The sequence below is a fragment of the Galeopterus variegatus genome, unplaced genomic scaffold (assembly GCF_000696425.1).
Source record: "Galeopterus variegatus unplaced genomic scaffold, G_variegatus-3.0.2 Scaffold168, whole genome shotgun sequence".
Classification (NCBI taxonomy): Eukaryota; Metazoa; Chordata; class Mammalia; order Dermoptera; family Cynocephalidae; genus Galeopterus; species Galeopterus variegatus.
This window is the reverse complement of record NW_007726279.1, coordinates 448402-461927: the sequence shown is the minus strand read 5'-3', so window position 1 is coordinate 461927 and position 13526 is coordinate 448402. Positions and strand designations below refer to the sequence as shown.

General features: G+C 50.3%; 1 protein-coding gene across 1 annotated transcript in view; it reads left to right on the top strand.

Annotated features, from left to right (window-relative positions):
- Positions 1–13526, top strand: part of ITPK1 (inositol-tetrakisphosphate 1-kinase) — a 184353-nt gene that overhangs the window by 123327 nt on the left and 47500 nt on the right. Inside the window, exon 4 of the mRNA XM_008594907.1 lies at positions 1380–1497. Coding sequence (XP_008593129.1) covers positions 1380–1497 — 118 coding nt within the window. The remainder of the gene's footprint in view (positions 1–1379; positions 1498–13526) is intronic.

Genomic DNA, 13526 nt, shown 5'->3' with positions numbered 1-13526 from the left:
GCTTCTGGTTGTTTCGGGCAAGCCTTGGCGTTCCTTGGCTTGTAGATGTGTTGCTCCAGCTGGCCTTCTCCATGTGTATCTGTGTCCAAATTTCTCTCACCTTATAAGGAAGCCAGTCAGTGGATTAGGGCCCACCCCCCTACCCAGTATGACCTCATCTTAACTGGATTACACGTACAAAGACCCTATTTCAAAATACGGCCACATGCACAGATGCCGGCGAGTTAGGACTTGAACAATGGTCTTCCTCAAGCCCAGCCTTTTGCTGCAACCCTTTCTTGTCACTCTAGCATTCCATAATTTTGTCGTTGAACTCAGAGTTTAGAGCCAGAGGGATGGTCTCATTTGCTGTGTCCGCCCCGGTTGCTCTGGCCCACCAAGGACTCCTGAAGTCATAGAGCAGACGAGTGGGAGGGCCTGGATACCCCAGGCTTTTCTGTCTCAGCTCGTCTTGTTTTCCTGGAAACATTTTGTCCTGTATTTTATCAAATTCTGTTACAGATGATAGTCTTTTTTCCCCACGTAAGTTAGTGGTATTTCCCCAAGAAGATTGTAAATTCCTAAAAGACCGATTTTTGTACGGTTTTTCTTGCATGTCTGTAGTGCCTCCCACGAAGCTAGTAGGTACTGAAGTGGAGGCCCAGAGTGCTGCGTGGCCAGCCCGTGGCAGCTTCTGTCCAACACACCTTCCCACTGAGTTTCCTATGAGTCCCGGTATCTTCCAATGTCCCTGGCCCTGCCTCAGTGTCCCTGTCAGTGCAGGGTGCAGAGCCACCCCTCTCATTGAGCATAATCAGCACATGGAGAGATCTGGGTTCAGGTGCAGCTTTATCTAGGGGTTGAGCAGCATGAGCAGAATGTGGTTGCTCTCCTTTTCCAGGCTCTGTTTTCTGAATTCAGGTCTCCATTTTTTTTTTTTTTTTTCCTGTGCCTGAAATTAGTTACAGCTAATTAAGTCCCTCATGTTCGGTTGGTATTTACTTGTCATTCTCCAGTTAGGCCCCATTTTTTAATTTTGCCTCAGTCAGGCCTCTCCACAAGTTCCCAAGGTGACTGTTCACAGCTGCCCAGTCTGGGCTTCCTCCTTCTCTGTGACCAAAAGTGTGCCTGTCCCAGTGTTCCTAGCAGGAGCCCTGAGCCTATCTCTGATTGGACCGACTCAGGGTCACATGACCTCTCCTGAGCCAGCAGCCCCAAGGGGCGGCAAGCACTGATTGGTCTAACCAAAGTCATATGATGCCCTAAACAGAAATGAGGGCTGCTGGGGTGGGCCGGGGGTGGTGGATGCGCTGAGGGCAGGGAGTTAAAATCTTGTTCCTCCTCATCGTTTCCACACCCACCTCCTGACCCTAACCAGTAGGAGTGTACTTTCCTTTCAGGAATACATCGATGCCCACCCAGAGACCATCGTCCTGGACCCCCTCCCTGCCATCAGGACCCTGCTCGACCGCTCCAAGTCCTATGAGCTCATCCGGAAGATCGAGGCCTACATGAAAGGTAGGGGCCCATGAAAGCTCGGCATTCATGGCCGGCAGCTCATTTCTGTGGTCACTAGGTGGTCACTGTGGGAGGCAGGGGGCAAGGCATCTGGTCTTCCTAAGCACTTTGGGACTGGAAGCAGTCGAATTCCCTGGGGGCGGTCTTTCTGGGGAGGTCCTGTCACTCTCTTGTGACCAGCAGAGTTAGGAAATAAAAGCCTCAGGGTGCTCTTTGGGAGAGTGACTCTGATCACACCAAGAGGGTGTTGTTTTGTTGTGTTGAACCTGTGGGGTGGCAATGAAGTGTCCTGATAACAACTTGGTTAGAAGGCAGTGCTACGTGTAGCATAACTCAGCAGCAGCAGGCAGGCGGGCGAGTGGAGTTATATAACCAGCCAAAGGGGACAGACAGAAAATAAGGGCCTTTGATCAGATGCATGGAGCTGTGCAGTGTGGCTGCTGGACTTCACGGGGCATGCTCTGTTCTTGTGTGCAGGAGCCTCCCTCTTAGCTGTGGGGCTTGTCTTGCCCCTGCAGGCTCTTGTCCCTGAGGACTCATCTCCCCACCCTCACCCCACCCTGGGAGCAGAGCAGCACCAGAGAAGTGAAGACTGCCTTTTCAAGGTGTTTGTTTATGTGAGGACTTCTTGGAAAGATTTATATTAAAAGTAACCTTCTAGTTCTCTTCACCTGGCAAAGAGTTCGAGTGTTCTCTGCTGAGAGCTCTTATTTAATTTTAAGGGAAAGTGCTCTGCCTGGGCACTAGAGGTGCGTGAGGTTGCATCCTGGTGTCAGGAGAGGCAGTCCCTGCTCCTTGGCCATACAGAGCATGATTGTGACCTAACCTGACTGCCTTGAGCCCTGACCTGGATACCAACTTGGCCCCAGGTGTTGTTTCCTGTGATGGTGGAACCAGTGGCCATGGTTTGGCTCACAGGGCCAGAGGTTGCTTGTTCACAAGGGAACCGTCATGGAAATGAGAGCAGCATTTACTGGGTATGTTTCATGTGCCTGGCTTTGGGTTAAGCCTTCTCTTTCTCTTTTGGTGCTTTTTGGTGGGCACGATGATGCTTCCTGTTTTGCAGATGAGTAACAGAGGACTGAGAGGTTAGCAGACACACTGGCATCATACAGCGTATAGGTGGCCAAGCCAGGTCTCTTCAGCTTGGCTCCTGGCCCCTAAGTTGGACTTTCATGTTTATGGCCCAAGGGCCCTGGTTCTAGCAAGCACCTGACATGGGTGCAGCCGAGGACCCTGGTGGGGAGAATGGGTGAGTCCCTGGTTCTCTCTCTAAGGAACGTGCCCTTAGGAAGACCTGGGCGCTAGGCTTGGCCATCCTGGAAGAGGTCTCAAGGCCTCCTTCCCAGGGTGCCTGATGCTCACCAGCCAGGTATAGAGCATAAAGATGGCTTCCGGGGGCCCAGCGGGCAGGCTTTCTCAGCACATCCACAGCCTTCTTCCCTGGCCAGCAGTGGTCAGCTTCCACTCCCTTTGCAATCCTTTCCTGGTCCAGAATCCCAGAGGAGAAGAGAGATCTGTCGTGATGTCTCTTCTGGAACATTTCCTCCTGAGGCCACAGTCACCTTGGTCTGCAGTGGGTGAGGTTTTGGCCAAACATTGGTTCTAGAAAGGAAATCAGCCTCCTTCCAGAAGGTGTGTCTCTTGGACACTGACTGTGAGACAGGAGATAGTATTAAAATAGGAGAAGGCCCAATTAGTGGAAGATGGCAGGTCAACAGCCATGTTTAATGCCCTCAACAGTCCATTAGAAGTGATGTGTCCTGGTGGGGAAGGTGCCACCAAAAGACTTTTTCAAGTTAAAAGCACAGATATCGGAGGGAGACAGACTGAGGTTGGGTTCGAATCTGGACTCTTGCTAGCCAAGTGGTCTTGGATAAGTCACATGATCTGGTCCTGCCTGAGTTCTGGAAGATGTGGATAATAATTGGTTCACCCACAGGGTGTGGGGTCAGGATCACTGGAATGACGCCTGTAGAGCACATACGAGGGTACTTTAAAAAATTTATGAAAAACAGAATTAAAATATAATACAAATCTAGGGCTGGCCCGTGGCTCACTTCGGAGAGTGTGGTGCTGATAACACCAAGGCCACGGGTTCAGATCCCTATATAGGGAGGACCTGTTAGCTCACTTGGCTTTTCCATCAGTTCCTGCCTTGCTACGTGTACTTGACTCCCTGTCTTAGATGGAAGGTGGACACCCAGGCCATTAGCCTGCACTTCTACATGAATTGAAATCTGCTCAGCAGGCATAGGGAACAAGGGTTCCCAGTGCATAAGAAAGGGCTGATCGGGGGCTGACAGAGAGCTTGTCTCAAGCTGGTCCGTCCTTAGAGTGAGAGGTGGTGAAGGCACAGAGCTAGGCCCTGTGCCTTGCTGACATTGGGGTGCTCACTCTGGCTGTGGGCTTCTTGTTCTTATGGAATCAAAGATAGAGACATGGACCCTGCCCTAGGAGTCTGTTCTGTGGGAGGTGAGACAAAAGCACAGATGACTTTAATGCGGAAGGGAATGTGGTCTGCAGCATAGAGCAGGGGGGAGCTGTTGGGGGAGCTACCTCCTGAGGTGCCATTGGGGCAGGACCATCTGCAGTGGCTGGCACTTGGTTGGGCACGGAGAGGGAGTGGCAGTTGGGCCTCCCAGACAGAGCAATGGGGTGAGCAAAGCGGGGAGAGAGCTGACATGTGGGGTGCTTATGTGGGACTTGCAGACCACCAACCGAAGCAGAGTGTGGGGACTCTGACCACTTCGTGCAGTTAAGGACCTTGTTCCTGGGCAGCCTGCAGTTCCTGCAGGTGTTTGAGCTGGTAAGTTAGGAGATGAAGGTACATTTTAGACAGATCAGTGCAGACATGGCCTGGAGACAGCTTCTCACAACCAGTACCTGGATCCTGTTGTGTGGTGACAGATGCCTGGGTCCTGGCCATTCAATGGTGACCCATACCTAGCCACAAGGGGCTGGTGACAGGCCTCTAGAGGGGAGAGTGTCAGGCAGAGGCCCATTCTGCTGAATCCACAAACCCTCAACCCCAGGTGCTCAGGAGCTGCCTGCTAGGGGAGATGTGTGGGTCACCAGGAAAGGGTCCATTCCCTCCAGGTCCAGCAAGAACTTATTGACTGAATTCTAAAGCAGGCTTGGTTCTCAGCCAGCAGGATGTGTTGGGTGGGTGGGCCATGAATGCTGCACCCTAGATTTTGCTTATCATGCATGCCAGGCCAGACTTTTGTATTCTTCCAGGAGGGCAGTCAGAGACTGGGATTTCCTGGAGCCCCTTCCTGCCCACCCAGTGCTGGCCACCAATGCGGGGGAGGGGGGCTGTTCTCGGTACTGGTCTCTGCTGGATGCTCCTCACGTCCTCTCCACAGATGCAAAAGCCTTCATGGGGAAGCGCATCCTTGGCGCTCCTCCACCCCACTCCCTGCTATTCCTGGAGGCACCCAGCTCTTTTAGGCATACTGTAAATGGCCATAATTACCCTAGAAGTTCCCTCAGATAATTATAGCAATCCAAGCGACACTGCTTTTGTGCTGGGAGAAGGGGCTTGGCAAGACTTCCTCAAGTTGGCGCCACCCCTCCATGCCGAGGCAGCTCTCCCTGCTTTCAGAGAACCAGGGCGGCTGCAGGGAAAACAGAGCTGGGGGAGGCTGCTGCAGAGCTGCCTGGTCCTAGTGACGGGCCAGGAAGGAAGATGACCAGGCCCCTGCTGTGGAGTGGGGGTGGGCAGGTGGGCCATGGCACATGGGGACGGTCTCCCAGGAATAACAGGCAGAGCACATGGACTGGGGTCCACACTCAGGTGGGCTGTCTGTCCCATGCAGAGCATCATCCATGGGGGACCCCCCTCTCCAGCACCCAGCATCAGGGAGGCAGGTGAGGCTGCTGCCTGGAGCTCCCAGCCTCAGCTGTGTGGGTGTCCAGGCAGCCTTTGTGTGGCCGGTGCCGTCTCAGTTCCACATTCTCAGAGCTCATCCTCTTCCAGTTCATAGCCTGGAGGGGGAGCAGAGCCATGTCTGTGCCTCAGATCTGTCAGCCTCAAGTCCACCCATTCAGCTAGCATTTGACTTGCTGCAATAGCAGAGACCTAAAATAGTGGCGACTTGAACAAGCTAGAACTTCCTCTGTCTCATGTAAAAGCCCAGAGGAAGGCCAGCAGCACTGGCGTGCCAGGTAGGGCCAGGCTCTTGCCCACTCGCTGTTCCTCCAGAGCGTGGCCCTCCTGGTCCAAGATTGTGGCTGGACTTCCAGCCCTCACGTCCAAGGTCTAGACATTAGGATGGAGACACTAAAAAAAGGGCAGCAAAAGGGAACAAACCCTAGTTATCTTTCAAGGAAGGGTCTCGAAGCTACAATATGATGCTCCATTCCCACGTCATTGGTCAGAATTAGTCACAGACTGAGCTGTAAGGGAGTCAGGACGTGTTGTCCTTGTGGTCAGCCATGTGCCCAGCTAAAATTCGGGATTTTTATTACCATGGAAGAAGGGCCAGAATGAGTTTTAGGGGACCACTAGCTGTATGCCACATCATCTTTCAAGACGTGGGATCCTGCCTGAGGATTCACCTTTTCTGTGGGTGAGTGACACTTGGAATGCCTGTTCCTCCTCTGGCCAGCCAGGGATGTGGCCTCAGTGGCACTCTCCATGCAGCAGTCTCCATGCAGCAGTGAGGCCAGGAGGCTTGCCGAGTGACCTACCCCAGAGTGCCTGGAACATGGAGTCTCGTCATAGATGGCCACTTCTGGGAGGCAGCCACCTGGCAGACATGCCTCCACCCACACCCATGCCCCCACCCCTCAGGCAGAGGCTTAGACAACACCGAGCCTGGATCTAATTCAGACCAGTGCAGAAGCCTCTCAGAAATCAAACATGGCCTGGTGCAGTCGCGGGGGAGGGAGGAGGCAGTCTGTGCACACTGCAATCTGCATCACAATCACCTGCAGGCCGTTCCTCTCCTCTGCAGCCCACTTCGTCACACAGGGCCAGGATCCAGAGACAAAAGCCCCAGGGACAGGGCCTGACTCTGCCACCACAGGCTGAGTGGTTCTGGGCAAGGCTTTAGCCAGCTCCTGATCTACCCGAAGCCAGGTATGAGAAGGCACCTGGGCCATGATTGGATGGTGTGGATCTGTGTCCTTGTCCCAGGGACAGGTGGGAAGGGTCTCTAGGGAAGTCCTTTAGAGCTCTAATGACTTCAGGGTAAGAGTGGCTCTCCTGGAACCTCCCACACATGTGCTCAGGATGGCAGATGGCCTGTGCTGGGCGCCAGGCCTCCCTGGGGAGGGCGGTGCACACCACAGATCGAGCATTTCTGCCTGTGGTTTTATGGGAATTTAATCAAAGCTCATCTTGGAGGCAGTTTGAAAGCTGGCCTGAAATTTAGTAATCTAGATACCAAGTGAAGAGAAAATAACATTCCTTAGAGCCTGGGAGAAATAATTCCCCAAAGAGCGTATGCCTCGGGGGTGGGGAGCTCTCTGGGGTTAGTGTACCTAGTTGGGCGGGGGGGTGGGGGCTTGCACTCAGAGATGAGGGTTGAGTGTCCACCCTTGGTGAGGTGCAAAGGGGTGCAGGTGGGAGAGGAGAGGCTGGGTGTAGGCGGGGGCTTGGAGTTGAAGGCCCGGGCCCCCGCCCCCCCACCCACTCCCCTGCCTCGCATGGCCTCTCTGAGCTGTGCTTTTGTCAGCTCTCACATGCCAGGTGCTGTTTTATGTACTTGACATATAGGAGCTAATTGAATCCACGATGACGCCAGGAGGAAGGCTCTGTTATCGTCCACATCTTAGAGATGAGGACACTGAGGGACATTGAGCTTGAGTCACTTGAAGTGGGGGGGCATATCTTGGGGTTCTGCCTGTGGGTGAGTGATCCCCAGGCCCTCCTGGTGCTGGTGGCACCACCAGCTGACATCACTCCTGAGGTGCCCTCTGGTGTCCAGGAGATGACACTGGCCAGAGAAGGTCCCTGGTGTCTACAAGCTGCTCTGCTTCAAACGTTCACTGACTCTGCCCCATATGGTTAGTAGGAGGAACAAAATCCTGTCTGTGCTGCGGGTAGTAGCATAGTACAGTAGAAAACAACAGGGCTTTGTCGCTGACAGTTCCAGGCTGGAATCTCAGCCCACCTTATGTGACCTGGGCGAGTCACTGCTAGCCCCTCTCTGCGTCATTTGCTTGTCTGTCACATGGGGTTGCTGGTGCCTCAGACCCCAGATTGGGCGGAGTGACTGTTCAGTACGTACCCTCCCATGCCTCCCCTGGTGTCAGCTTGCCCAGCCCATGAGGCCAAGGTCGAGGGGATGATGTACCCATTGAATGGTCTGGTGTGGCAGAGGACAAGGTTCCAGGCCAGGCCTGGACAAGTTCCCAGAACAGGTGGCTGAGGAGGTAGCGCAGGCCCCACAAGCCGGCTGGGGGCGGGGGGGGGGGGGCTTTGGGTGGGTCCTCAGCCTGTGGCTCCCCTTCCTGGACTTTGGGGGTGTGTGGGAGAGAGCCTACATGCATTTTCATGCCAGCCACCTTCCACCACCCAGACAGAGATCTCACCTTTCAGGTGGAGGTGGCAGGTGTGCAGGATTGTGCTTAGGGCTCTGTGTTAAGCCCAGAGCAGGGCGGCTGAACACCAGCTGTGGGCCAGGCTGGGGTTGGCGCCTCATCACTGGTTAGCTGAGCTGGTTAGAAAGCAGCTTTATTTGTTTGTTTATTTATTTATTTATTTATTTATTTATTTATTTATTTATTTATTTAAAAGATGACTGGTAAGGGGATCTCAACCCTTGGCTTGGTGTTGTCAGCACCACGCTCAGCCAATGAGCCAACCGGCCATCCCTATATAGGATCCAAACCCGTGGCCTTGGTGTTATCAGCACCGCACTCTACCAAGTGAGCCACGGGCCGGCCTAGAAAGCAGCTTTATAACACCAAGGTCATGCGTCCACATCCCCGAATCAGCCAGACACGGGGAAAAAAAAATTAAAAAGGCAGCTAGGATCAAACCCAGACCCTGGCTGTGTCTCTGAGCCTTCCTGACCCTCCCATCTGTCTGTCACCTGCCATGTGGAGGGAGCTGTGAGGAGAGGAGGAAATGGAGCTGTGGGCATTTGGGACCAGGCCTAGCCCTGGACTGGCAGCTTCTGCTATCCTCATTGCTAATCCTCCCAACATGGCAGTGATAGTCTCCCTTTTCTGATGAGAATTCAGAGCCCAAGAGAGGGGAAGTCGCTTGTGTGAGGTTTTGGAGCTGGTAAGTGCTCAAGTCGAGCTCTGTGTGGATGCCAGAGCTAGCCCTGCTTCTCTTACACCAGATGCCTGTCATGCGGCTGACTCTGAAGCCGGCCCATCTCCCTGCCTTCTGCCGACCCCTGGGTGGGGTCTGCTCCTGTCAAAGGCCACACCCAGGCTCCTGCCCTGTAGGGAGTATTCCATCTCTCCCTGACCCACACACCATGTCTTTCACAGCCCATGGGGTCCTGTTCTGAGATGAAGGATCCTGGAAGCACCAGCCCTGCCCACCGCCTGTCCCCTCTCCTGCCTCCCCCAGCAGGCCAAGGCCAGCTCCTCATCAGGTCTGCAGATCAGCTGGAGGGCCCTTCTTGGCATCTCCCTGCCCTGGCCTAGCTGCAGCAGAAGGACGAGGGTACCTAGAGGGGAAGGATGAGCAGACCTCCAGCCTCCCTCTGGCAGCCTCACCCCTATGTCTCACCAGTTCAGAGGGCTGCACCTGGAGAGGCAACAGAGCTCAGCTTTTCCTGCAGAGGTCTTCAGGTCCAGGCCTCCTGCCAGGGGCCCTGGCAGAGATGGACGGTTGCCCGAGTCTGCTAAGCTCCTCTCTTCCTCAGCCATGGCCCAGGCACGGGTCTGGAGGCTCCCAGGAGAGAGTCACAGGAGTGAGATGAGATGAGCTCTCATGGTGACTGGTCGGTACCCGCTACATGGTGTAGGTGTATTCTTAGGAAGAACATTCACATTTGTTCACCCAAAGCTTAACCTTCCTGGGCCCTTTGAGTCTTCAGGACTATGGCAGGGACCAGCAAGGCAGGAGCTGCCTTGCTCCCACAGCCTCCTCCTTCTGGCTCTGCACAAGATCCCCTGACTTGATCCAGGTGGCCTGCCAGGCTTCCTGCTCACCTGCTGGCATGAAGAAGCTGCTTAAACTGTCCCAGACCTTTTCAGAGAGCCTGCTGGGAACCTCTCTCTCTTCCCGACACACAGACACGCCGCTTCCAGGAGGCATTCTCCCAGTGACCCTGCCAGGCTCTGAGTGCTCAGCTAGGCTCCTGGCAGCTCCTGAGTATGCAGGGCTGACCTGGGCTGGTTGGTGAACCAGACTCTTTGTCTTTGGGAGCTCTAGCTCCCATCTCCCCAAATTCTTTTCCCCTCGTTGTGATGACTAACCCCCTCCAGACCTGACACTCGCAGAAACCTTCCCCTTCTCACACTAAGAGTTTCCCAGCTCCCAAGTGAAAAATCTCAACATCTCTTCCCTGGGATATAAGTAGGGCAGATGGATACTCAGAACATAGTTGCTGGTCAGGTTGATCAGAAAATGTCTGGCACCAGTCATTTACATTATGGTGTGAATTTACAGCCTACCTAGTGTCTTTCCAGCTGAACAAGATCTTAGACTGAACTCTCGAAGCCCCTATAATTGCTCTTCTCCACATCTGTAGGGATGAGGAAAGGGGCCCAGGTGGTTAAAGACTGGCCTCAGGCCACTTAGCACCTTTCTGACTCTCAGTCAGGTGCTCTCACCATGGGACCCACACCTCTGCAGGGATCTTCTCAGAAGCAGCGCCAGAGTGAATCTAGAGTCAGACCACCTGGGTTCAGATCCTCTCCTGAGCACCCAGCTGTGAGCATCCAGGCAGGTTATTTAACTGCACTGAGCCTCAGCTTGCCTATCTGTAAAAGGGGGGACGGGGGCGGTGATAATCATGGTGGCACCATCCTCATAGGGCTGTTGTAAGGATTCCTTAGTAGATAGTAACTCTCCTGGGGAACAGTGCATTGTGGGTTTCAGACCACACGCTGTATGTTGTGATCCTCTGAGTCCTGTGCTCCTGAACTTGCATTAGCACTAAATGCATGCTGCCCCTCAGTACCCTTGGGCGGGTCTCCATGGCCCCATGAGACCAGGCCCTGCCCAGCAGTGCTGCCATCTCTGTCCGTTTTTCCCGAGTGCCCAGCCCCGTGTCTGCAGATGCACAGCCTGGATTTATTTCTCCAAACAAGGAGTATTTTCAGGGTAACCCATCATGTAGCACACGTGGGCTTTTTTCATTTCTTTATTGGTTTTTAAATTATATCAGTATCATATATTTACTATAAAGTTCACATTGTACAGATTTGTGTAGTATAATTTTTATTTGTAAATAATTATAGATTTATAAAAACAGTTGTAAAGGTAGTACACAAACTTCCTGTATACCCTCTGCACAGCTTCCTCTAGCAGTAATCTTGTGTGACCATAATATAATTATCTAAACTAGGAAATTCACATTGAGAGCTATACTGTCAATTAATCTAAAGGTACATTCTAATTTCCCCAGTTGCACCACTAATATGCTTTTTCTGGTCCAGGATCCAATGTGGTTGTCATTCTCTGTGGTCTCCTCCTATCTGGGACAGAACCTCAGGTTGTTTATCTTTCATGACCTTGACACTTTGGAAGAGCCTAGACCATTTATTTATTTATTTATTTATTTATTTATTTATTTATTTATTTATTTATTTATTTATTTATTTATTTATTTATTTATTTATTTATTTATTTATTTATTTATTTATTTATTTATTTATTTATTTATTTATTTATTTATTTATTTATTTATTTATTTATTTATTTATTTATTTATTTATTTATTTATTTATTTATTTATTTATTTATTTATTTATTTATTTATTTATTTATTTATTTATTTATTTATTTATTTATTTATTTATTTATTTATTTATTTATTTATTTATTTATTTATTTATTTATTTATTTATTTATTTATTTATTTATTTATTTATTTATTTATTTATTTATTTATTTATTTATTTATTTATTTATTTATTTATTTATTTGTATGTGGGATCCGAACCCTCGGGCGGGAGCGCCGCCACGCTTCCCAAGCGGCGCACTATCCAGTGCGCCACCGGGCCGGCCCCTAGACCATTTATTTTATAGTGTCCCTCAGTTTGGGTTTGTGTGCTGTTTTCCCATGGTTATATTGAGGTTATGGGCAAGATCTCCACCCCAGCGATGCTAGTCCCTCGTTAGTTCTTCATATCAGGTGCATGACAATGATGTGTCTTCTGTCTGCTCAACAGCAATTATTTGGATAAGTCTGCCAGGTTCTTCCACTGTAAATTTCTATTCTTTGTAGGTGGTGAGTATCTTATAAGAAGATGCATTGCGGATATCCTGTTTCTCATCATGCCTTTGCCCGGCTGTTGTAGCATCCATTGATGGTTCTTGCCAACAACAGTTGCTACTGTGGTATTTGCCAAATGGTCCTCATATAAAATTTTTTTAAATGTGCCTCCCTCCACTCTAGCTACACTGGAAAAGTGACAGGAACCCCTTGCAGCTTTGCAAATGACCACAGGGCAACGGGTGGCATGTCATGCAGCCCCAACATAATCCCATATGTAAACAAAGGGAAAGGCAAAAGTAAGGAAAAGGGAAGAGTGTCAGGTATGTTGGAGAAATTGGGATTGCATGTGGGGTTTTTCGTTGCAGGACTTGTCAGAGCCTTTAATGTGCCAGTGTGAATCTTTAGACGGGGGGCGGGGGAGGGAGGTATAAGACACTGGTAGTTTATATTCCAGTAAGGAAGAAAAATGTTCTAAGTAAATTGTGACACACCATTGATTATGAGACACATCTCAATTTCAGAGATGGAAAATGTGAAAAAACATGCCTTATAATCAGTAAAACACAACAGTATTCAGCTGTTTCCATGTAATTGGCTATGGAGTTCCCCTCCCCCTATAGTGGGGCTTCTGGTGAGAGGCCTGCTCCATCCAGCACACTCAGGAATTCCCCAAGATGCCTCTGGAGGACTCCTCACATCCAGGGTTGTACAGAATCATTCCTGAATCCCTTCTGCTAGTCTGCAGGACCCTAATTGCTGGTAACCCCAACCTCACTTCCCAGAGGCAGCCACTGTTCACAGTCTAGAATCAATCTTTCTAGACCCTTCTCATACATGTAGAAATATATGTGCACTTTGAAAAGAAAATAGAAATAGGGTCATGTTACATGCGTTCTGATATAACTCATTGTCCCCACTTAATATAAGTCTTGGCTGCTTTCCATGTCAGCCCATAAAGAGGAGGTAGATTAGTTCTGCCCTTTTGGTAGCAACATCATGTTTCATCATATGAATGAATGAACCCTAATTTATTCAGTTATGTGAGACTGATAAGGTCCTTCCAGTTTTGTTGGGAATTTTTTTTTTTTTTTTAAACAGACTGGGCTGCAGTAAGCAGATCTCTGCATATTTCTGTAAAATTAATCCCTAGAAGTAGAATTTCTCAGTCAAAGATTATAAACATTTCTCACAGTAGCAGATCTTGCCAGATTGCCCTTCAAAAAGTTTGAACAAATTTTACTCCCAATCGTGCCAATCTGCCCGAAGGAAAGATACCCAGCTTATTTCAGTTTACGTTTCTGTCCTTACTGGGGTTGATCATCTCTTCATGAGTGTATTGCCCCCCTTTGTATTTCTTCTGTGAATGAATCTTTTCATGTTGTTTGCCCATTTTTCTATTGACTTGTTGGTTTTTTTCTTATTGATTGATTAGAGCCCTTTCTGTATAAAGGAAATTGTACCTTTGTTAAAAAATACGGGCTTTTTCATCAATGTAAACATCGTCTTTACGCTGGGGCCAAGCTAACATTTTCTGCCCTGCTTTTAGAATATGTACCACCAGAAAGAGCACTCCAAACATTTTTAGAATGTCTTAAAAGTAAAAAGGCTGGGCCGGCCCGGTGGCGCACTGGATAGTGCGCCGCTTGGGAAGCGCGGTGGCGCTCCCGTCCG